This window comes from Scomber japonicus, chromosome 1, assembly GCF_027409825.1.
Source record: "Scomber japonicus isolate fScoJap1 chromosome 1, fScoJap1.pri, whole genome shotgun sequence".
In the NCBI taxonomy this organism is placed as follows: Eukaryota; Metazoa; Chordata; class Actinopteri; order Scombriformes; family Scombridae; genus Scomber; species Scomber japonicus.
This window is the reverse complement of record NC_070578.1, coordinates 30143310-30169556: the sequence shown is the minus strand read 5'-3', so window position 1 is coordinate 30169556 and position 26247 is coordinate 30143310. Positions and strand designations below refer to the sequence as shown.

General features: G+C 37.2%; 2 protein-coding genes across 3 annotated transcripts in view; both read right to left on the bottom strand.

Moving 5' to 3' along the window:
- uacab (uveal autoantigen with coiled-coil domains and ankyrin repeats b) overlaps positions 1-7658 on the bottom strand; it is a 42943-nt gene extending 35285 nt beyond the window's left edge. The window contains exon 1 of the mRNA XM_053324570.1: positions 7516-7658. Coding sequence (XP_053180545.1) covers positions 7516-7563 — 48 coding nt within the window. The 5' untranslated portion in view covers positions 7564-7658. The remainder of the gene's footprint in view (positions 1-7515) is intronic.
- A 3708-nt stretch (positions 7659-11366) lies between these two features.
- Positions 11367-22226, bottom strand: LOC128364097 (mortality factor 4-like protein 1). Of its 2 annotated transcripts, XM_053324595.1 has the most exons (12): positions 22055-22226; positions 21548-21594; positions 21386-21453; positions 21123-21209; positions 20739-20819; positions 20574-20599; positions 19921-20009; positions 18427-18528; positions 17092-17180; positions 15960-16132; positions 13679-13763; positions 11367-11903 (listed from the first exon to the last, which is right to left on the bottom strand). In XM_053324595.1, the coding sequence occupies exons 1-12, from the start codon at positions 22092-22094 to the stop codon at positions 11819-11821; spliced, it is 972 nt and encodes a 323-aa protein (XP_053180570.1). In that variant the 5' UTR covers positions 22095-22226; the 3' UTR covers positions 11367-11818. The 2 variants fall into 2 exon arrangements, with proteins under 2 accessions (XP_053180570.1, XP_053180576.1); XM_053324601.1 differs by lacking the exon at positions 21386-21453 and having other exon boundaries at positions 22055-22193.
- Between the last annotated feature and the right edge of the window lie 4021 nt (positions 22227-26247).

Here is a 26247-nt window from a genome sequence, read left to right as displayed (position 1 = left end):
CATCACCAAAAAAGGCAGATTAAATCAGCTTTAGACATATTCAAGTTTTCTTTTTCTCTTTTATTAGATAAGAATTACAACCAGACTACTCCCAAATGATTACATATAAATAAAACCCAATCCTTTACATGTCTTTTTTTCTGTTGTCCTGTCATGTTCAAACCTTCAACGAGATCTTACCAAAGTTTTACTCTAACATTTGCACAAAGACGGACACATCACATTGGTAACAAATATATCAGTGTGAGGAGAAACTGCATCATCTGGAGGTGCATCTTCACCCAATAATTTCACTGACACTGATATATTATTAATGGTACAATCCATCAAAAATCTTCATCTATGTAACCAGCACCAATGACGGCTGACCATAATTAGATGTGTATTCATGTTTGGCCAGCGATCAGAGATCAGTGCTGGCAGCTGGTGTGACAGGGAGTGCTGCTCTCCAACATGTCTTTGATGATTAACCCAAATGCCAGCAGTCTGTTTGGGGTGTGGCACTAAATAAATAACTTTCATTTCAACCTCACTATAAGCTAAAGAAAGGAATCTCTGCACACCTGTGTAGTGACAGGTGTGTAGGAGGAAAGTGCAATTAAAAAAAGAAAAAGGGGGAAAAAAGCTCCTCCCCATCGTCTTGCTCGCTCACTGTTGTTTGTTTAACGTTTTGGTCTATACGAACTTCATCAGGCGGATGAAAACGTTGCAACTTAAAGCAGCGCTTAAGGAAGCATCTAAGCTAAGCTAAAGGCTAACCCTGGTCCACCAGCTCTCCTGTCAATCTTCTTCCCTGACATCTGCTCTATTACAATAAATTCCACTACCCAAGACTTATATTTACAAAGACTGGTGTAGGAACGCGGGGGCGGGGGTCAGTAAACCACTATCATGTAGGCGTATGCTGCTGTTTCTCTGCAATAAGATCAAATCCATACAGTCGCAGCCCCGAGGGAGTCAATACCAAACATTTTTACATCAGAGCTGCTTTTTCATGTTCCTTTGAGCAGAATGTAACAAAAGCTCTTAGGATTTCATCTGATGATTGACAAACAGTCCCTATGACTCAGTGGAGTGCTTTTACTGTCGTTTGGACACAAACAACCAGCGGACTTCGTTTGACAGACAACAAGCATTGACGACAGCGCCGACTAATCTCTAAACTAACCAGGAAATCAAGTTTCCTTCTTTTTTCGTCATGCAGAAACTCTCCTGTCTGCTTCTGTCTTACATACAAGCAGTCATAAGGCTGAGTGACGTCGGAGTTACACCAGACGACTTTCTAATGTTGGAATTATATCATGAGTTTTACTGGAGTTGAGGAGCGTTCCTGTCATCTGGATTGTTAGGTTTAAAGTGGTCATAAACCTCAGTCTGAACTGTCTGAAGTCAGTCCTTTTCTTGTCTTGATATTCCGATTAAATCAAACATATTTCATATATCAGAAGTTTTTTGTCTTGGCTCATTCAAATAGTGACATTCAATGATGTGAGCATTGTTACCACTAGATAGGTGACAGGTCGCCAACACCAAACAGGAAGCTGCAAACATGGTGGGGGAAATTGGTGGTGTTGTAGAGTGAAAAGAGAGAGCCTCTTTAATGTGTTCTCCCATTTTTACCATGTTAGACTGAAGAAGGACGAAAAAAGTGGACTGAAACTGCTGCAGCCCTGATTTTTCAGCACAAATCAGAGCAGCTTTGGCTAAAAGCTGCTTCTGTTTACTGCTCCATTGTTTAACAGTGTTTTTCTTATTTATTTCCACCAGCAGCAGGATGGGAATTAATCTAAAAAGGAAACTAGTTATAGTCTTAATAAGAAATAATGACCTTGTGACTTATGATACGTTGTCTTTAGATGTGAGAGGGTGTATTAAAAGGTCTTTTCAAAGTGCTTTATTATATGGGAGACATCACTGAACATTTCCGCCGACACTTTAATATTTCTTTTATATTTGTTGTGGGAAACTGGGATTTGTGGAGCTAAGGTGTTTGTGAAATGTTAGTCTAAGCAGATTCAGCCTTTTGATTTTTATCTTCCTGAGGGCTCTCATCCAAGTGTTAGTTTACATTTAGATAAGGATCTGCTTGTCATAAGCCAATTTGATTTTCAATAAGAGAACAAAGTGATTCTATTATTTTAAAATTTCACCAAAATCTTTCAGAAAAACTATTATTTATATTATTTATAAACAAAAATAAGGATGATGAAACATGACCTCATTTTTGTGCACTTTATGCCAAAGGAGGAATAAAAAGAAAGACTATTGTCATAGTTTGTTTTCAGTCAAACATAAAAATTAAACCTTGTTTTTTCCCATTAGGGGTGTATTTATGGTTATTATACATGACAATGCTTGTCATAAGAAGCCTTACCATTGTTCACTGCTAACAGAAAAATATTTTCTAGCCCTGAGACAAACCCTGCAGAAGTCCTGACTTCAACCCACAGATGTGTTTTAGGGAATATCTCGGCATGTCTCGGCAAGTCCTGGTCAATACATTTTTGTTTTCCAGCTTCCTTAAATGGCTCGCATAGTTAGCATTCCTAACCTGAAATAACCTCTTGTAAATATTTGATAGGTAGGCCTGATTAGAGAATACAGTTCAATAAAAGAAAATAGAAACTAGTATTCCCGTAAAGGAATGGTTCACAATTCTTTCTAAACTGTCCTAAAAACAACAGTCAGTTACTCAAATGAATGCTGATATGTGCTGTAATCAGTCCTCCTGTTTATACTGGACACTAGAAGGTCTCTTCATAATGCTCTTACAATGTAAGTGATGGAGGCCAAAATCCACAGTCCTCCTTCAGTGCAGTTTGTAAGTTTATCTGAAGCTAATATGAAGCTTCAGTCGTCCAATTGAATCAAATTTGGTAGATATAGATATTGTTAATGTTACAGTCTTTTTAGAGCCAAAGTCTCTCTTTATGTTACTATACTTCCACTGCAGCTCAACTGAGAAACACACAGAGGGAATTTGATGCTAAAAAGACTGTAAATGTGCCAGATATACACTTGATATGACTTAACTCTGACTGCTGAAGCCTCATATAAGCTTGAGATAAACTTTTAAATGCATTTGTGGATTTCTGCGTCCCATCACCTACACTGAAAGTAGTGCTGCACGATCAGTCTAATCGCAATCGCGATGTCTGCCTGTGCAGTTATACAACTGCAAAAGACACTTTTAATGGCAAAAGAGAAATTTAAATTGAATTCAATTTAAATGTGTGTGAAAACGTTTGGTCATCTATGCACCATGAGTGGAGAGACTTTTCAGATGCTGTCAGTCTCTATGTAGTCAGTGAAGCGTGTGCAGTCCATGGTCACATGACTTGCCGGTGTGCAGACCACCCAAAAAGAACCGCGACCTGGCGATATTTTCGGTTTAAGCTTTGCGCCATCGAGCAGAAAGAGGTGCTCTGTGAAACATCTCAAATGAAAGTCTCTATGTAAAACCGCAAACAACAAAATATGAATGCATCGAGTGAAAGCGCTAACTAATAAAGAGACAACAAGGCTGAGGCTTGTAAACAAAACAAAACACAAACCGACTCCATAACATACTTATGGTACCTCTGCTCAGTTTGCAAAAAGGGATTTCAGAAAATGATCCGGACCTGAGAATCACACCGGCGACAACAAAGCCTTGGGTTTAAAAGAGGCATTGGCTGCATGTGTGAGGAGCATCAGGACTAACATTATGAAAGCGGTGGAGCTTAATCAAAGAACATAAACTTCAGCTCACTATTGGTAAGTTAGATTCTCAAAATCATTAATAATAACACACTCATGATACCATTTTGTTTATTATATCGCAATCGCTAATCGCTTCATTCACATTGCACAAGGAGTGGAAGGAGACACCGTTTTTCTCCAGCTGATTTGTTTTCTCTGGATGGGATTCAGTTACTGTGTGTTCAAATACTAAAAGCAAGTTTCCTTTCCTTTTGAATTCCCCCTCGCCTCTCCCACTCGGAAAATGCAGAGGTATTTTTCTTAATTATTAGTCACCCAACCAGGAAAGAGAGAGTTAGTCTACCTCCCAGGCATTGTGTATGAAGTAGCACACAGTTTAGAAAATGTTATAATTAAAAAAGGAAAAAAAAAAAAATATAAAGCCTTTAGATGCTGTCAATCAAACGCTGCTGTTTGACTAATGTGATTTATGTTAATGATCTTAAAAAGGTTTCAGGGTGATGATACAATCTGTAATGAATGATAACTATGTCTTTAACCTACACCAGAATACAAATTTAGACTAAACAAAAGGTACTGCATGTCTTTTGAGATCACATTAAAACAGAGCTTAGAGCTATGCTGCCATGCGTATCCACCCCTTGCTTTGTATATCTAGGTATTTAGTATCTGCCTGCACAGAGGAATAAAATGGAAATGTTATGAAATCATCACTCAGGTCTGTGTAAATGTCACGTCTGTTGCCTCAACACAGCTCACCTCAAGCTTTTCCTTGGGTCACTCTCTTTAAAAAAAACATGCTTTTTTGTTGACTGAATTTTAAAAAAGGGGGGAGGGAGGCTTCGGACTGAAAGAGTGAAAACTAACACTGCGAAAAAATACCATTTAAAATCATGAAAGGCCTCTATTTCATCTCCATTCTCCTCCTAAAACCAGAGCCAGATAGTTTACCACACACACACAGATCCTCGGGCTTTGTGCCTTTCTCATGGTAATAGCCGGGAGCTGAAAACACTGAGAAGAGCCAAACACCCACTCCACGTTGAACTGTGCTGAATAGTAATGTCTATTAGCAGAGGTCAAAGGTCGACGGGTGGATTATAAGGAATTAATCCGACATTACTGCCCGTGATGGGAGTTATTTAAGGTTAGCTGATGGATGTACTGTACTGTGTAAGATGTGTGTTATTAATACAATACTCTTTGCTTCATCACATGCAGCCTTAACCTTGGAAAAAAAAAATCACTGTAACATTCTTGTAGGGATTTATAGTGTGTCCGCGGCGCCATGACGCCTTGGTGGCTAAATACAATAGGAACATGAGGTTTTGATGTAATGTTTCAAGCCTTTTACATGTAGCGCAAATATTACTGTATTTCCTTTAGGTAGGGATGTACACTCAAAGGACAGTTTATTAGATATAGGTAAAAAGAGCAACCTTGTAATATATGTTCACCATTATAGAGGGTATTAATTCAGCTTTAAGGTCATTTTGGAGGTTGAAGTTTGTGATAGAGGTGATAGGATGACGTTTTTCTCTGGTTTCAGGTTCTCAAAAGTGCCATTTTCCTTTTTCTGTATGTATGATTAGAGTGAAAGATTACTGGATCAACAAAAATCTGCAACTACTTTGATAATCAAGTAACTGTTTTGGTCTTTTCGTTAAGCAAAAATGCCAAAAATTTGCTTGCTGCAGTTTGTCAAATGTGAAGATTTTCAAGCTTTTCTGTTTCTTACATGATAATAAAAGGACATTTTAATGATTTTAGAATATTGATTGGACACAACATAGACATTTTAAGACTTCACCATGGGGTCTTAGAAATTCAAGACATTTTTCACTATAATCTGATATTTTAGAGACATAATGATGAACTCAGAAGATCAGTAATGAAATAGTCATTAGTTGCAAGAAGTTTGAAGATGCGATCTTAGGATCTGGGACATTACGATGGCCATTTTTTGTATTTTCTGATATTTTATAGACATAAACAATTAATGGAGGGAGTAATTGGCAGATTAATCATTAATGACAATAATCACTTGCAGCTCCAGTTTAATTTTATACTGAAATATACTGAGAGATTTTTGTAGTATTTAAATACTGTGTAGTTAACAAAAAGCAAACAAAAGCATTGGTATCAGTTTTAAAAATATAGACAACTCTCATTCAACACTTATCTAGAAACCGTTTCAACATAAACTCAACTTTATTACCTTCATGAGGGTTGGATTTACTGCAGGGCTGTGCTGTTACACGTTAATTAGAGTAAAGTTGACCTACTAAACTGGCATCTGATTGTATTTGAACTGAGCCGCTATCCTCTAAAAGCAGCCTCTCCTACATGGGTTTGGTGAGCTGCTCCATTCAAAGCGATTCAGGTACGGAACCAGCACCAAACATGACCACATGACCGGGCTAAGAGAGGTTCGTTTCTCACCTCTGCATCCCTAACATACAATAGGCGGTGCTTCACCCCACCCACAGGATATCATTAAAGATCATAATGCCCTTTTCTCCCAGTTGTGGCCAAAAGAAGGTACCGGATACACCAGGCCAGCACTTAGAGGCTTCAGGAAGAGTTTCTACCCTCAGGCAACCAGAATCCTAAATGAGGTCAAAATGAGGTGGTGCCGTTAGGCCAACATATTTCTTTGTCCTGGAATATAAATTGACTCTTTTGGTTACAACATGCAATCATGTGTTAATCTGACCATTATTTAAACTCACAATGGTGAAATTTAAATCGTGTACAGTTAAACCCAGAGCTGTAGTGGAAGCTAATTGTACAAAAATGTGGTTTAACTGAACCCTTAAATTGTGAAATAGTGTTTATACAGACTTTCCATCACTTTACAGCTTTTAGTGGCTTTAACTAACATCCTCCTACAGGTTCTGTTGTAATACACTGTATTAAACACAGGCTAACAGACCACCGCCCACACATGCTAGGCAGGTCTAAAAAACAAATGAACCCTCTGTGTTGGAGCTTGCAGGCTGGAGCCACTTTCATGAGACCGATAAATGAATTCAGAGGATGATAAATGGCATTCACTGACTATATGTCACCATCTAATAATCTGTTAACTGTTGACAAGTAGTAAGTAGCTAGCAAAAACTCTTCATTTAAAGTTGTTTAAATTGACAGTAGTAGTTGCTCTCATTCACACCATACAAGTTAAAGTTGTGCTTCATGCTCATTCAGACTTTTTAAAAATATATTTTCAGAGTTAGTGAGGATTTTGCATAGCCCCCCCTCCAAAAAAAAGAAGCTAGTTACGGCCCTGGTGTAATCACAGCGTCAGGCCACATCCACCAGCCAGCCGCGCGGAGCTGCAGGTGCTCAACTTGGTTGGCGGTGTTTCGCTTTAACTGGTGACCGTGTTAACTGGTGACTTTCTCACGTTATATTACGTTACGAGAGGTGAATGAGTCGTCTGAACGCAATTTAACTTACATGAATGATTTGATCACAAATAATTGTGTATTTTAAAAAAGTATTAAACTACAATCAAAGGCTTTCATGGGAAAGTCATCAGTTAACACGGTCACCAGTTAAACCTTAACACCGGTGTGTTTTCAGACCAGACCGCAGCAGCCGTGGGAACAAGACCGCGGTTAACGTGGTTTGTTGAGGGGCAGGAGATCAGAGTTATAAACCAATAATGAAGTCCGGTACACGGACACAGTGTTTAACAGTAGTAGTAGTGGTGGTGGTCATGAACAACCAGCTAGCGGCTAATTCCGTAGTAACAGGTTGGGATACTAAGCAGCAAACTCAGTCAGAAAAAGACAACAGATTTCAACTTACTGTGATGGTAACTTCGTGCTTTTTCAATCGATACTTGAGGCTCTTCATTTTGTAACGTTGGTTTCTTGACGTTAAAGGCCTCCTTTGGTGAGTAAGTTCACCAAGAAAATAGGCAAACTTCCCCCCCACCAAAAAAAATAATAAGCCGGAGTGAGTTTTATCCCTCTTTTCTCTCACAGGGCGAGTTTCACCTGACGCCTAACCACAAACTCACACTTTGATGAGCAACTCCCTCAGCCAATCAGATTGGAACATTCGCGGGCCGGTTGATTTTCTATCCAATCGACTACGGCGGTGGGCGGGACTTCCTTGTGTAGTGTTATTAGGAGAAGTTGGAGGCATCCTGGGACAGGGCAGGAAAGACACGCGTGACGTCAGGTTTACTTGGAGGGAGAAACACCTGGAAACGTAGGCTACACAAACCTACAGACAGCTGTCATCTGATACTGACACTTAAAATAGATAGCTTAATTGAACTGACTACCTAACTGTCTGCTACTTGGAATAAACATAGGTAAACCTGTTATAACAATGGTAGTCCAGTTACCTGTGCTGTCTCTTACCTCCTTACCTGTAATATGTGTTACTAACACCTCACTTACTGTACACAAAGCAAAGGCAGTGCAAAGACAATACAGAGAGCAGTAACAAGGCCAACATTAACAAAATGAAAGTGGAAGACAATGAAAAACAGTAAGGAGATGATGAAAAGTAAAAAAAAATACAATAAAGTAATATAAATGAAATAAAAGTCAGTAACAATAAAAAAAATGACATTACATAAATGCAAGTCTGTAGAAATTGTGTGATGAAGTGATTTAAAAGAAGTTACAGATTCTGCAAGCCTTATTTCCTCAGGCAGGTTGTTCCAAAGCCAAGGGGCCCGGATAGCGATGGCGCCGTCACCTTTAGATTTCAGCCTTGACTTTGGGACAGCCAGAAGGGCCCCTCACCTGAGGATCTAAGACTGCGGGCTGGCTCATACAGGGATTTGGTAGGGAAACAAACATACATCTTAAATATGACTCACATTCCCTCCTGTATAAATAACCAACTCTTCTTTTCAATCATACAACCACACTTTCTCAGTAGAGATGAAAAACATCATATAGTTTTTAAAGCATTATTTACTGAGCAACAAAACACAAATGGAGACTATTGTTTCTATAGCTAATGGTAGTTATTGTGCACATAAAGAGCTTTCATTTTCAAATAGTTTCACAAACAGTAAGACGCTACACCATAGTTATGTTTAAGAGACAAATATTACACCGTAATCTTACTGTGACTATACATTTTGAAAAATAGAAAATATATTTACTACACAAAATAAACATTTCAACTCACTAGTCCAGAAATAAACATGTATAATATCCCAGTTAAAGGTCTTTCTATAGCAAGCCACTGTTAAATCATATTTTGAATTTTTCTAAACTGGAAAACTATTTAGTAAGCCTCACTTTACAGTTATCTGTTACCTATGGTTACTTCCTATATCTACATCTGCTGCTGCTTTAAATAAATATCTGAAATAACTAAGAAAAATGCTTCAAGTTGCTGTTCACAGTATTATATACATTACTTAAAGGTACAGAGGCATTTAGCTGATTTACACCAGTATATAAAATGTAAAAAAAAAGATCATGATTTGTTCAAGGACACTTCAACAAGACACTCAATAAAAGTAAGTGTTGATTATGTTCAACACTGTGATGGCTGCGATTAGTCATTGAATTTCCTTCCATTTTATATAAATGAATAAGAGTACAGAATAGGATAGGACAGAGATATGACATTATAAACTGTAATATGATAGCGTTTGCAATAGAAAAGCTCACCAGAGTCTGGAAGTGTTGCTTCTTCCATTGGTGCTCTGAAAAAAGAGATTATTCTAGAACTTAATTTCACATTGAAATGGCCTGTATCTATATTGAGTTTACACTAATTCATTATATTGTATCCGTAGTCTTAATATTTAACAGAGACAAACATGAGAGCAAAGCAAATGTAGTAGTCCAGAGTTGAGATGATTCATTATTGATCTGAGATACTGAATTGAGATATATAAATACTGAAATAATGTAGATTCAGCACTAGAAAGAGCACCTTTATATTGTGAAACCCACACTGCACCTCATGTAATTTTCATTTTACTGGTATTTGTTTTATGATTTATGTCCTTAATATAAATTAACTGTGTCACATAAGGACTATAATGTCATAAACTTGAAAAATAAAACAAAAGGGAAGTAGGTTAAATCAACAGATGGAAATGTGCTCTTTTAAGGCAATCAATCAAAAGGGGGAAGAAAATGCTGCCCCCTTGTGGTCACTAATCTTCCCCCTTACGTTCACTGATCTCATTGAAATAACTATCCCTCATGGTCAGGGACACATCATAGATTGAGAATAAATTCATCTTAAACTTAGTAGAGCTTATGGTAACCACTAGAAAACATTCCACATCACTATAAAAGAAATCTGTCAATAAAAAGCAGTGGCTGGATATTGCTCTGTGTTGCTGCCTTTGGGCCCTCTGTTATATTGTTCTATATGACATTCTTTAGACCTACTTCAAGGAAATATTTAACTAAATGCAGCCAGCCATTAAATGTGTCTCTTTGTCTATGAATCCGTGGCAACAGCGTTACCATGGAGATGCAGTTGTAGTCTCTGAAATGGAGGCCCAAAGAAACAGACGTGGAGATCCTTGTCAGACTGTAAATCAGACTCTACAGGGGTTCAGTCACTGAATGTCAAAGTCTTCTCTTATAATACCCACAGTGTGTCCACGTATGGAGGAAAATGTGGATTTAATCGCACTTACAATAGTGTTTCTTAAATATCTAGCCCATACATATTCATCTATATAATGGTGGCATTAATCTGAAATCTGGGAGTTTGGAGCAAAAATTAGCCATAGGGGACTTGAGCCACTCTTCTCACTTTTTGTGTCTTCAAAACTAGACACTAATTAGGGTCCTAGAGATAAGTTAATAAAACAGAACCCACCTTAAAACCTGCCAGTTGATATTGGGCTGAATCTACATAACATATATTTCACTACAATTCTAAGATATATGATTTCTATTTCTATGCCAGAATTATTGTTAGTCACAGCAGGGTCCTTATAATGAGCTGAATAAAACAGATATTAAGCATATTTCTCCCCCAACTGTAACCTTCTACTGAATGACTGGTAATTACAAGCACTGGTCTTTTTATGTAAATTTAAACCATCTATGCATATGCTAGTATGTGAGGAATTGGACTCTTGATGGCAGTAATTGTAAGTATTGCACATTTGTTTTAAAAAGCTTCCAGGTTTTGATTTTGTTTTAGGGTTTCTTGTGCAATTACTCATTTATTTTAAATTATGTATCCACTTTGAATTTGGGATATGTATTTTGTAATGTGTCATGTTAAATCTTGAACTCCGTGCAACATGAGTAGTTCTGGGCATTTCAATGTTGTCTGCAGCATTATCACTGAGAATAGTCCTGATGTCTTCTCCTTTGTGTGACACTTGCATATTATTTTTAATTTATGTGCATGAAAGATGGATGTGTTTCTGCTCACTGTCTTGCCAGATGAATATAAAACTATCATCTACAATGTAAGTCTTTGGTATCTAATGTGCTCAGGTCCAGTAGGGAGTTGAACCTTCATGCCACTGTGACATTTTCCTCCATTATGTTCTAGCTTATTTCATCAGTGAGTGACACTTTGCAAAATGCATCATGAAAGAAAAGCAGGCCTACTGAATTATTTACAACAACAAACCACAGTAAAGGACATAGTGATTGTGTAGAAACATTTTTTTCTTACAAATTGATACAAATACACAAGATACATATACAAAAAACATTAACTGCTGAGTGCTCACCATGTGTTTTTCAGCATTAAATTGCACCTCATGTGGCAGAAGAAACACGAATGAATACAAACATGCAACAGTAACAAATATCTATTAGATGGAATGCACATAAAACACCAAAAGGGCTGCTCGTGGTAACAGAAACACAGTTTTCTTGTGTCTTTTCAGAGGAGTGAGAGGAAAAGGAAAAAGGGGGAGAAAGAAGGAGAGAGAGATTTAGCTAAAAAAAAAAAGAAAAGGTTATCATGGGGTATTTTTATTTCTTAGCTGCGACAAGCTCCTGAGACCTTTGTAAAGGAAGCATATCAATTCAAGTGAAAAATCCCATCCATGTCTGCTCTCAGAAGGGTGGAAATGATTATTTTACAGGTGGTCTGGGAGAGGGAGGGGTCGTGCCTCAATAGGAGCGCTGTGTGCTGAGAGCTCTCATACAGCTTTGCGGTGGTACTCCGGAGGGGCAACCTCGTAGTCAGTGGCACTGAAAAGGGTGGATGAATTCTTTACCAGGTACCTGAAGAAAAAGGATAGATTGATCATCATTTTAGAGTAGGTTATTACTGAAAGATGCAGCTTTCACAACATCACAGTACTCATGTCCAGCTTGCTACAGAACTTCCAACACATGTATACACAATATAAAAAGTAACTTATAGATCAAGATAAGATAGTGGAGGCTTTCTGGCTCCAGATTTGCCTATATGAACATTTAAAATGTCACAAGATAAGGAAACGCTCTTAACAGCAAATGCAGGATTTGTTTGCTGAAGTGGAGACAAAGCAATCCACCAGGTAGTGCAAACAGATTTAAGAGGAAATCTGCTTTAAGATATAATTACATGTTTTTATTTTATAAAATTGTAGAGAGTTGATATCACACAAACTGACATTGCTAATCCTCAAATGTGACTCTCTTTTGGAATTAAATGGAAGACATTGCAAGGTGTGGCTTTTCACTATTCCGGCATCAATAGATACAACGAGAAAACTTTGACATTTCAGGTCCAGAAGGTGAATTTAATAGTAGTTTAGATACGATTCAAGCTTTTGTTTTACACCAGCCTAAACTAAATGGGGTTGTTATCCGCATGCAGACACTTCAGTATACTGTCACTCTGTGTCTCTGGCCCTGTTCACACCTGCCATTAAAATGTGTCTCAAGTGATTCGATCACAAGTGACAGCAGATGTAGAAAATCTCAGACCGCTTGCTTGTCTGACTCAATAGAGTACAGAAAAGGAAACCTGCAATTACAGGTTATACTTTACAATGTATTCATTTGCAGTGCGTTGAGACATTGGCACCATTAATGTTAAATGTGTCTGGTATAGAACGTATGGATCTCTACCAAGGTTAGTTATTCTTTCTTTTCTACAGCTGATGAAGTGTCTCTATATTAACTATACCTTTGATGCTGCTCACAAAGAAAGCCACACTAGCAAACATCTGTGACTTCAGTCCCACATGAAAAAGGAGATCATGGCAATCCAGGTGCTTTTTTTCTGCACTAGAGTTTTTCTCTGCTTTGTAACCATTATAGCATTTCTAGGGCTTACAACAATTTTTTGTCAATTAAATATCAGAAAATACTACAATAATGTCTCATATCATTTCCTTGAGACTATGGTGACGTTTTCAAATGTCTGTCTGATTAACAGACCAAAAGCCAAAGATATTTAGTTTGCCATCTTGATGTTTCTCATATCTTCACATCTAAGAAGCTGCAACTAGCAAAGATGTGGCATTTTTCTTTAAAAAATGGCAAAAACGATTACTGAATTGACAATTTATTCTCATTCAATCCACTTAACAATTAATCAACTGTTGCAACTCTAAGCATTTGATTTTTATTGTTTCTAATACTGCATTAATAATGTCAAATAGCCACAATCATTTCTAAAATATGTACTGTCATCATGTTATGTTAGCATCAAGCAGTTGAGAAACATTTGTTGTATTCAGTGATTGTGTGTTTGTAGTGCTGTTTAAATAAAGACACACTGTCTTTGTTTTTATGATACATAATTCATCAAAAAGAGTCAAACATGACACATGAATCACATTTGAAAGTACCCAAACGTTAGATCTATCTGTCACAAAATGTTGTTGCGTGTACTGTCACTCACAGCAAAAATGTTTTCCACAGCAGAAAATCAATTTCATGGCTTATGTTTTGGGGATTTGAACAAGCCTGGCTGCACTAATATGAATGTGGATGTAACATGACATTTGAGAATCAGCCAAATATGACATGGAGTCTCTGATGGTGTGGTGGGAATCAAACCTTACTTGAGAAAATCTTGGAGGTAAGTGAGCAGCAAAGCCAGACTCTTCTCATCCAGTGGAGTGTAGGCCAGCATGGCTCCAATACGAACTGTGGGGAGGAGTGAGGGGGCAACATATGTGAGGAATAATGCAGAAAGACAACAGAAGACATCTAACATAACATTTCAGATGCCATGCCATGATTTTTCATTAAAAAGGATAAAACCTAAGTTAACGCCATCATCATCATTATTTGGGAGCAAACGTTTAGTAAATAACACACCGTACTTCTATGTCAAGCTGCAACGATAAGCTGATTGAAAAGAATAATTAGCAACTATTTTGGTAATTGTTTAATCATTTGGGCACATGTGTTTCAGGAGGTAGCGCGGGCCGCCCACTATTCAGAAGGACTGTCCCCGGATCCTCTAGTTCGCATGTCAAAGTGTTTTTGGGCAAGATACTGACCCCCAAATTGCTCACAATGGTGGCATGTGTGTGTGTGAATGCGTGAGTGAGCATTAGAAACACAATAAAAGCATTATGTCACTCCTGAGGAGCAGGGTGGCATCTTGCGTGCCGGTGTGAGTCGCTGCCATCAGTGTATGAATGTGTGTGTGTGAATGAGTCAATGTTGGCATGTGTTGTATAGATAGACTAGAAAGCGCTTTATAACTGCAGTCCATTTACCATTCATTTAAACTGTTTTAAAGCAAAAAGGCAAAACATTCCCTAGTGCAGCTTGTAATTTGTGAGGATGTGCTGCTATTCTTAGTTTTATTTTGTACTGTTGGTTGAATGAAACAAGCAATGAAAATGATGGCGTTATTATAGGCTTTAGGAAAGTGTCGGACAATTTCAACTGTTTTCTGGACCAAACGTTTAACTGATGATGAAAATAATCGTTAGTTGCAGCTCTATTTCTGTATGAATCTACTGTCTTAGTAATTAAAGGTAGAATTTTGGAGTTAAAGACAAAGCAAATGACAAGTACTGACATGATGAAAACATTACAGTTTTTGGTGAGTACTTTGAGTGGATAATAGGTATAAAATATTCTAACATGGCAAATGAAACTCAATTTTCAGACAAAATAATCTTGTGGTACCCCTATCTATAACAGACTCGTTTTTAAATCTAAGGTGGGAATCATAATCACATCTGTTCATCAGTATGTATCCTGCTGTACATGGTAAAGAAAAAATCCAGACCAGCTTCATTCTCATCAAACTGTCTTAATGTTACAATGAAAACACAACAAACCTAAAGGACAGTTTTGCATATTCTTGGATGGATGCCTGACTGTAGATTTGTGAAGTCAGCGGTGTTCATTAAGATCGGTAATTAAATGAGATGAGTCATTTTAAATATCACACTGAGTCGTCTCAGTAGATTCTAAAGTGAGATATATTCAATCTAATTTCCGTAAAACCAAAAGGGTTGCGATTATCAATAATTAAAAGCAAATGTTCATATCAGTAAAATGCATCAAAGTAAATGACACACTGGCTGACTCACCTGGTTATTACTGGTAATATGTATCTGATTTCTACATGTGTGCTCATAAAATGCTTCTTATTGCTAAATTGTTGTTACAGCATTATTACTTTAAAATATGAGTATGTAATTTCTGAAAATAACCAATAATAATATTGATAAACTACATAGACCGAGGATTCATTTGCTGCTGCCACTATGAGAATGATCTGGGACAAAAGTCTCATTTAGGACTGGACTAAACAGTGGAAACTCCAAAGACAAAAGAATCTGAACACGATACACTCAAGTTGCTGAGCCTCAGTCCGCTACATACTGCTTCTATTTAGAAATGGTAAGCAGCAACCTTGAAAGTAATCTGATTACGTATTTCAATGGAAGCTCAGAAACTTTACAGTGTCCAAGCTTCTGTAGAGGACATTTCACATTTCTATGCCTGAGTCATTCACACAGACAAAGAACAAGAATTTATGAAATTGCAGCATTTAATTCACTCCCACAAACCTTGTATCTATATGAGAATAAGTTTCTAAGTATCACATTATATCATGAAAAATGGCACAAACAGGAACTTCACCCTCCATACAAAACGACTGATTCAGTCACACAATTCAATGTGACAATTCAGTGCTCGTTTGTCAGTAACCGCCACTCTATTCTGTGTATTGTATACAGAGTACAAGACAGTACAAACATTTTTATACATTTTCTCATTTGAGATAGAAAATGTGTCCAAACTTCTGACTTCTACGTACTTTATATGTATGCGTGTGTGTGTTTTTGATGTATGTGTGTCCAGGGTCCCTACCAAATAGTCGCAGCAAGTGCGGTGCTCCATACACCTGGGACATCGGCATGTCTGGGTGTTCAGCTAAGATCTCAGCATACTGCGGCCTCTCAAACTTGTAAAGCAGCTGAGTACCCAGCATGACGTTGAAGTATTCCCGAATCCCTGCCACTACTTCGTTTACTGCATATTCCCTGAGTGGATAGAGAGAGAAAAGTCATGCATTTCTCCGGAGAGAGCTTCCATGAACATTGCAGAGATAGGAAAGTTTTAAGTGTATCAAAGTTTATGTTTTTGCTGTGCTGTGATGCAGTTTAAAAATGTAAAAGTTTGTCGGCCTGCTTTGTTCACCTGCTAAGAAAGACATTTAAAAATCACACTTGAGACGCTACAGATGTACAGAAACAAATTCACAAACTATGTTGTTAAATAAGATCCCAAATGAATACAAGAATACCTCAGGGACAATGCAAAAGTAATAATAATGTGAATTAACTTTATTATTGATTCCTTAAAAACTTTGTAAAAATCAGTCCTGCTAACTTTAAAAAAAAAAGGTTTATCTGATTTTTCAGAGAGCAGATGAATGCACCAGTCTAGTAAATGTTTTCAAATCTTTGTCTTCATTCACATTACCATGCAATAACAACACAGTTTAGATGAAATTAGGTATGGTTTTCATTGCATGCTGTTCTATCTTAAGAAAGTATCAAGAACTCAGTGAGTTGTTTTTCAAAATGTATTGAAATGAATCAAATCTCATGGTATTAAAGGAAGAAATGAAAAACACATCTATAAAAAATGGCAGTAAAATGGATCGTAGCATATATATGAGTTTCTGTAGAAGGAATAAAATCATGAGGAAAAAAACATCAAAACACTTCAAAATGTAGAAGGATGCTGAATTATAGCTGAGGTAGTGAGAGCTAATGTGCATCACGCAGGACAAATTGCACAAAATTGTATATAAACTACTTATAATGCATTCCATAGAGGGAAGCTAAGGACCCTGGTGGAGAAGGACGCATGAATATAATGTAAGAGCAGGCATTATGGGTTGAACACACAATATGAAGCTGAACTCATGTTCACAGTGTACCAACGGTTCTCTGCTTTTACATAATTTGAAAGAAGGTAGGTTGTTTATTCTTACTTATTGTCCGAGTTTCCTTTTGATTTCTTATAGTTTGCATAGTCCTCCAACACGGTCTCTACATTCTTCTTAGCAGGCAGATGAAATAACTGTAAGCAACAGAAAATGATCCTTGTTATCCAGCTCATACACAAACAAGTTGAGTTGAATTGTAATCAGTTCAATACAGCTTGTTTTTCATCCCTGTAAGTGCAGCTGCTTGTTACATAGATCAACAGACACACACATTAGTGGGAAAGAAAGAAAAAATTATGATCACAAAGCTAAAAACAACGAAAGGTTATAACCTTTAAAAAAAATGTAGGATTGTTAATCAATAACTTTCTGAGTAAATTAGGAGTGGTTGGAAGACTGGAGAAGCACCATACAAATGCAGTCCATTTACCCATAAATATCACAACAACCTAAAAAGACAGACGAAGTAATAAGACTGTACAAGCATAAAAAGCATTTGATAAAACAGCCCCGAGAGGAACTGAAAGGTCAGACAGGAGAGGTGATAAAGAACACAGATCAATGATTAATTACAGGCAGGTAGAACATAGCTACATCCTGAGGGCAGCAATGAGAATCCACAAGCTAAAATGTACTCAGGCAGGTTCAATATGCTCATGATTTATTGGTCTCTGAGAGAACTCAGATCCAACTCCGATAATCTCTGAACAGATCTTGTTTCTGTCAGACTGTAAAATCCACAAATAAAATAAAAGTTTAAGACACTCTCACTAAAAGATGAATAATTGTCTAAAAGGAAATAACTTTCTAATTAACTGTGATATTTACTGCCAATGCTACATTGTATACTGCATGCAAAGTATTGTTTATTCCTTTGGTGTATGACTTGCTACTCTACCACCTATTGCCGGAGATTATTTCATGACAGCTCCTGTTTCTGATGCTGTCAATTATGTGATTTTTCATCTTGACCTCTCACGCAGTTAGGCTATCACAATTATTATAATTTCAAAGTACCAGCTGCAGGCAACCACCAGGAGTAAACAAATCTAATTAAAAAGAAAAAAAAGAGACAAAGACTTTTGAGCACATTAATTTCCTGTCCTTTCCTGGGTTGATATCGCTTCACTCCCGGGTTCATATCAGATTAAATCCTTCTAAAGGTAGTTGTTACAGTTCGTTGTGTTTCTATCCTTTAATTTGTCACTGGTAAAGCAAGACATATGAATTTTTAATACTGACATTGTCTTTCCTGTAAAGCCAAATTTATAACGTCACATGTTTAATCAGAGCTGACGTAAACAGCAAATGTGGCCCTCTGTGTGTGTGTGTGTGTGTGTGTGTGTGTGTGTGTGTGTGTGTGTGTGTGTGTGCATTCACCTGTTTCTGTCGGGTGATAAGGTCCCAGTCATCCACCAGCCAGGGTTTTAACTCTTCAGGGATTTTTACTTTTACCTCCACACGGTTGGCGAACATCTCCTCCTGGAAATACACATAAATATATCATTAATTGGGGTTTTTTGTATATTGTCTGTTAATTATTCCAGTAGGTGTCTTTCCAAATCCGCTTCTGTAAAGATCATTTTACATGTCCTTGTTTGTATTTCACATAGAAACAAACAGGATCACATACAAGACTCAAATTAAAAATCAGTAGAAAGCAAAGATGATAGTTCACAATTCAGTATAGTTTTTTTTAAATTTCCAGTTGTAATAATTTAAAGACAAGGCTATGTATAATTTCCTTGACATAACTGAATTATATATTGAATTATGAATTAATACTGGTGCTAGTCATGATGGTGAATGCAAACTGTCTAAATAAAGCTATTTTATTCTCAACCAGTAATATTCCAGCATCCCACACTGCTTTATAGAACAGAATAATGCCCCTCTCAGCCTCCACCTTCCAATGTCCAGGTTTTTAATGACATACGTACTGTTTCCTTTTGTTGACACTGTAGTCTGTCTGCAGGTCATAATTATTTCTATTGCTGACAGCAGGTTGCACATTTTGTGTTCTTTCTTGCTTACTGTGACAACCTTAACCTTTTGAAGGACACAGTGGGTACACTAGAAAAGACTTGTGGTCAAAGGGTCCCAGCAATCATCTGCTGTAACCCACAGGAGACAGCAGTCACATTAATCAATGAATGGACCTCGTCCTCAAACAACTTGTCAACCGACGGGGACATTTTTTCAAAACTTTCACAGCATTTTTACCCTCAAATTAGGGCTGGGTGATATGGACAAAATCAAGTATCACGATATTTTTGACCAAATACCTCGATATCGATATTGCAACAATAATGTAGAGATGACTCTTGATGCTTTCACAAAATATTTACACAGTTAAATTTTTGATAAATAATCATCGGTAATATGGATACAATGACAAAGTGGGTAAAAAGTAAATAAGAGAACAGCTAGAACAGTCTGATAAGTTCAGAAAATTACATACTTTACAGTAATGCAGCATTTAAAACTAGGAAAAGACAATGCTGAGGACATATCACAATATTACGATATCCAAAATCTAAGACGATATCTAGTCTCATATCACTTTATCGATATAACATCGATATATTGCCCAGCCCTACCTCAAATCTCAATATTTTTCCCTCTCTGCTCACACACACACCAAGATACATAAGTCTGGAGTGTATGTTTTTGGCTGTAAATAATGTACAGACCTCTGTGAAAGGATCTCTTGGGTTAAATAATCAGGTGTGGCCAAAATGTCTCCTTAAATCAATGTTTTCCCCCCAAATTGAATACATAAGAGAAATGCTTTGCTGTGATTGTTTAAGCTATATAATCAGGTGAGTGTATTCATGTGGATCCATAGAGTTATTGATAAGTGATGATACATACACTCTCCACAGTGGGATCAACTCGCGCCCTCTTCTTCCGTGGTCCCTGGGGCGTTTCTCCACTGCTAGTACCTTCGCCCGGCCCTTGGTCTAAACAAGATACCCATTACAGATTATAAATTAGAAGGTAAGAGCAGGTAAATGAAAACTGGTTATGTAGTCTGTATTTTTAGCTGCCAAAATTATTAAAACAGATTAAGATGATATATTCAGAGTGCCTTATAACTACTCTACACAGTGGAGCACATGTTAGATAAAGGCTAAATATAAAAAGTCTCTGAAAATGAACTCAATGTAATATACTTATACTTGATTGTATTGCTGAAATATCACCACATGAGTACAAAAAGGGTTGTATACTGTCACATCTGCTCTGTATAAAAACATATAATATGCCAGAATGGCAAACGACATGCCACTGTATTCATTTTCACAAGGTTCAATAATTAGGAAATAGCTAAAATTTCAATCACACACTTAGTTTTAATAGTTTAGATATGGTGCCATTCTGGTCATGGACAACACCGTGACAAGTTGCACTTCATCTGACTTCACATCTGACTTTGGGTTTTCCAAGTTTGGGCCAATACATAGAATTTACTTTACTTAAAGCTGTTAATAACCAACATGCCATGTAGAAAACATTTCACTTACTCTTCTGTTTTGCCTTTTTCACTTTCCTAGAAAACAAAGACAAAAGCAGCATCGTAAGTGCTAATAAGATGTAACCGCTGCTATATGTTTCTTCACTCAACACACAGTCAAGTTAAAATATGTCAGAATATTAGAGGTGGAAACAAAAACAAGGCTGACACTTACAAATCAACATTTTTCTGCTGCACAGCAGCAATCTTCTTGCTTGGTGCTAAACCCCTCATCTTTCCCTCAACATAATGATCCCTGTGAAAGAAATAAGGAGAAAAAGTTAATACATGAATAACTATTACAGTGTTTTACTGGTATATGCCAATATACTGTTTGTACAGAGTTCTGTTTTTTTTCGTTTGAAGATGTACTGTCAACAACAACTTATTTCAACTCATGTTAACGGATGATTTTGGGGTTTATTAATTTAATAATTGTGAAGCTTTTTGGGGCAAAAACTAGCTCACTAATTATGTCACATCAGATAATTATTTTTACACAGTGACAGACTTCTCACAGCAGCGTTCTCTACACACATGGAAATTAAAGCAGACTTACTGATTGGCCTTTTGAAGCTCTTTTTGTTTCGCAAGGTTGCTGTCCACATATTTGAGAACTCTGCTTTCAGGAACCCATTCATCCCAGCTGTGAAAGACAAACATCAAAAACCTTTAGAACTCCAGTCACACTGAAAATTTGATAAACAAAAGTATCCTCACTGATTTCTTTCAGATCCCAAAGACAATGAGTACAACGAGGGATCTGAGGTGAATACAGACAACAACAAAAAGACTATATGGTATGAAAACCATGCAGCTCACTTTTTGTTCCATCCGCTGTAATGAATGAAGTATTTAATCTGCTTATCCTTTATGTTGATCTTTACACACTGTAAAACAAGAAAACACACAGGCCTGTATTGGCAGCAATGTGTATCATGTTAATAATAGACTAATAACACAGACACAGTGTTGAAAACAAACCTTTGCCTCATAGAGCAGTGGCCCATGAAAGCACAGGACTCTTTCACCTAGGAGGAGAGAGAGAGAGAGGACGCAGTGTGAGAACTGAGAGGGAAAACACACAATTACCACCATACTGGATCACATTCTCTGCGTGAAAACTGGTTAGACTGCCCTGGAGGTATTTAGCATCATTTTAAACTGCTACATTTTGGTCTGACATGGTTTGAGCGCATCTTTTGTGTCAGTGAGCTCATGCATAGCTAGCTCGGCGATTAGCTTCATGGTAATACATCCTGTGCACATTTAGCTTCATTTAAGACGATATTCTGTAATATAATTCAAAATTTGAATGCGTTTTTACTCAATTAACACAATATAGTGGCTTTAATTGAAGCTGTGGAGCCATATCTCCCTCCCTGGAGACCACTATTGTCGAGCTACAGCAGTAATAACAACAACAAACCCGCCCCCCTCCACAGGAGACGCTCACAGGGACTCATCCCTCTTATTTCTTTCTGTACTGACCTTCTTGAAATTTAGGTTTAGGGTCCTGTTTTGGCGCCATTCACAGACTCAACTGATCTGATCTCTGAATGATCAAATTCTTGCATTGCCAAAGTCCATTTCTTCCAGGCACAAACACCTCCGACATTGGAGCCAAAAGAGAGGAAGCCGAGACTGGCCTGTCTGCTGCGGGGTCACATGACCACTGTGACGGTTAGGAGCAGGGCGGTCAGATCTCGCGAGACTAAACACAACGCGATCTTACCTGACACACTGTGTATGGGAGAGAGAGAGAGATATACATACTGTTCATATTCTGACTAATAATTAGTCTCAACACCAGTTCACATTCGTAAATTTCCCATCAATCATTAATTAGGGTAATGTGGGACACTTTTTGCAATTTTGACTTGTTTGCCCTATTTACATATGAATCCAATACATGATTATCATCATTATGAAAGATGTCTCCTTGCTAAATCAGAAGACAATTTGTGGTATTGGACTCAGAAGTTTCAGAATTTGTGGATTTTGTAAGCTGGGACACTGGCTTCGAAATACTTTTATTTATACAAGCAGCATTATCTGCCAAAACATTCTGAAATGTGTATACCCATATTTGGTCATTTAGTTTAGTAGGCCTACAATTTTTAGATTAAAAAACTAGCAGTCTGTATGTTCACATGTAATTTTAAACAATATAACTTACATAGTAGGCATATACTCGTTAGCTTTAAAGTAATTGAATAGAAGTAGAGATAACTGCATTGGAGTGTAGTTGTTGGGCATTCACAATCACTATTTCATGGTCCAGGAGAACATTTTGTAGAATGTGACAAATACAACATGTATGAATGCTGATTTCTGATTTGTTAAATAAACACAGGTCAAATTTTTACATTTGTGTATAAATCTGCACAAAATGTAAAAAAAATAAATTAATAAATTGTATATTGTGGGTCACATTAGGAAAAAGTCCAGCTAAAAGGAATGTGTATTGTTTTTTTAAAGCTCTCAAATGTAAAAATGGGTCAAATTTGACCCTGAACAGTATTTGAGGGTTAAAAGCACCCTATACACATTTCTTTTGGCCAGACTTTTCCCAATGTGACCCACAGTTTATAAAAAAGGACATAAAATGCATCATGTTTTATTCTTCATGTTCTATAAAATGTTCTCCCTGGACCATAAAGTAATGTATTTTTTACCATAAATATATAGAATACACTCTTCATTAAGGATTAATCAAACATTTATTAATGACTGATGGGGAACTTATGAATGTGAATTGGTGTAGAGACTAATTATGAGTCAGAATATGAACAGCATGTGAGAGTTAAATGTGAAAGGCACTGGAGTGGGGCCACAGGCTTTAAGTAAATAAGTGAGTATTAAGACAAATGAAAGGAAATTAAAAATAAATTTAAAAAAGAATAATAATACATTTATTTCATATAGCGATTTTAACGATACTCAAAGATGCTTTACAGAAACAAAGACAAATTAAAACAATAAAACCATACGGAATAAATGAAAACACAATCAATGTAATCAATATAGTGTGTAATCAAAGATCAAAATAGAAAAACAAAACAAAACAACAAAACAATCAAACAGTAAAAGCAGATTTAAAAAGGTGCAGTCTTGGGAAGAGATTTGAATTGAATGAGATCAGTGCAGTCACAGAGAGATTTGGGAGTGAATTCCAGAGAGTGGGGGCGGCAACTGAGAAGGCTCTGTTCCCCCCCAGGTGCTTGGTCATGAGAGGGGTGGAAAGGAGGTTAGCATCTGATGAACAGAGGTTACGGGAGGGAATGTATGGGTTAGGGTTAGGTTGTGGAGGAATTTGAAGGTGAGGAGGAGCCGTTTATATTGAATGTGGAAAAATTGAAAGCAATCCTTTTGGTACCATAAGAAAATAAGAAAGAAGGTACTTATAAAAGAATAAAATACATGAGCAATTAGTACTAAAACTAACTAAGTACTAAAGTAACTAAAAGCAACTAGACACAAGACATTCCACTTAATTACAGGATCAGGTTTTTGGAGCATTTAAAGCATTTACTGCTTTGCAATAAAAACTGTTATTTAACCTGCTTGTCTTGTTTTGTCAATTCAGCTGATCTGATACTGAGGGAGAATTTTCCTTTTGTTTTAAGCCTGTGCTTTGAACGTGTAACAACATCTGATTTTCAGATCTGAGGGAACTTGGCGCAGGATAAGGTGTGAGGAGTTCGGGGATGTAAAGTGGAGCCAGACCATACATAAAGTACATACGCAAAGTTACTAGTTACATTTTTTATTGAATTCTGTAATGGATGGAGAGCCAGTGAAAAACCAACATTAAGTGGCTCAGTATGGTGTTGGGCTGCCATGTGCTACCAGAACAGCCTCAGTGCACCTTGGCATAGATTATATAGTCTCTGAACTCTACAGGAGGGATGAACCAACCACCAATCTTCCAAAAAATATTCCCTCATTTGGTGTTTTGATGAAGGTGGTGGAGAGCGCTGTCTAACATGTCGTTCCAGAATCCCCCGTAGGTGTTTAATTGGGTTGAGATCTGATGACTGTGCAGGCCATAGCATATGATTCACATCATTTTCATATTCATCATGGAAGAGATAAAAATGATCAAATGTTTCATCATAGGATAATGATGATTACTCACAACAACTTTGTATTGATTTGCAGTGAATCTTTCCTCTAAGGGGACAAATGTACCCAAACCACGCCAGCAAAATGCCTCCAACAACATAACAGAGCCACTGGATCCCCTCACTGTAGGGGTCAAGTATTCAGACCGGGGTATAGTTCTTTAGTTCTTTTCACACGCACTCACCCACTTGTCAACAATAAAATGAAAGATGACTCATCTGACCACATGGAGTTTTTCCATGTGTATTCAGACCAGTGCCCATGTGTTTTGCTCCACTGAAGCCTCAAATATGTATTCATCTTTGTAATGAGGGGTTTATACACTGCAACCTCACTATAATATACTGTACCTCTCTATGTAACTGGCAACAGACTGTTCTTGCTGACACGGTCTGATCACGTCCTGCAATGACATTCTCAGTTAGCAATATAATAAAGAAACATAACATTATAAAACAGATTAATAAAATAGACAGTTTGTAATTGTCAGTCATTTGTCTGTGTTGGTCACACATTTTGTATCATTCAAATATGATGTTTTTGAACATTTTCTTAAATTTACACATATTTCATTTTCTTTTAGTCAATATTTCACTTTCTTTTACCCTCTTTTTTTCAAACTTATAATTCCCCCTGATTCTACCTGCTCTTCTTTAACTCCAAAGAAGCCAAACGGAAGCAACTGGCCATCATTGATACAAAGGGCAGGGTGATGAGTAAACAGGTCAAATTCAGGAGTTTCATGTTACAGATTTCATGCCCATCAAGTGAAATCAACAAATGTTGGGTTTCATTGTGGACAGTGAGAGGAATCCTGCTTCCTGTTATGGCTCCCAAAGGTTTCTAAGATCCACAACAGCGTCATGGCTTCAGTTGATGTAAATAGTTTGTCAAGCAACGCACCGAAAAAAGATGACATTTTTATGGAGTCACCACACATGGGTTTCTCAGCCTTTTCTGGTCTGTGACTTTATTTTAGGTCACAAATTTCTCATGAACTCAAAACTTAGAGAGTTTTGACATTGTCGTGTCGATTTAAGCATGACAAATCCAAAAGCACCAATCAAATGACTATTTATCATTATAGTTGACCCCACATGTTAAGTCCAATCCACTGGTTTACAATGACAGGCTAACTTAAGATTCAAGCAGAAATGTCATTTGTCTTTTCTTTAAGGGAAGGTAGACAATAAAGGTTCAGATGAAGGAGCGGTTTAATCTACTGTGATGATTTATAAATACGGTACTAAAAACCTCACTGAATCCCAACCAGCTGCAGCTTTCTCCCCCTCACCCCCCCAGAGTACAGCTTCAACCCTTCAAAATATGTTTATCTGTGGCTGGGTATGAATAGAAAGTTAAAATGGAAAATATACAGTTGGTGGAGTTATCTTGGAGTGGTTACTAATGAGGGCCTGCATGAGAACAGGCGGGGGACCATTATAAAATGTCCAAAATATATTTAAGGCATTTCTTAGACTGGTACCATTTTTAAATCCTGCTTTACAAAGTGAGAAACAGACAACCTGCTGACAAACAATAAAAACCTCCAAAAG

Bases quoted from the DNA above. Each gene is read 5' to 3' on its own strand.
- LOC128364097 (XM_053324595.1), bottom strand. From the start codon at position 22,094: ATGGCGCCAAAACAGGACCCTAAACCTAAATTTCAAGAAG. The intron at 17,181-18,426 runs GTGAATGCACAC...TGTTGCTTACAG, and splicing joins TTATCACCCGACAGAAACAG to TTATTTCATCTGCCTGCTAA. The intron at 11,904-13,678 runs GTAAGGTTTGAT...CTTTTTCTTCAG, and splicing joins TACCTCCAAGATTTTCTCAA to GTACCTGGTAAAGAATTCAT.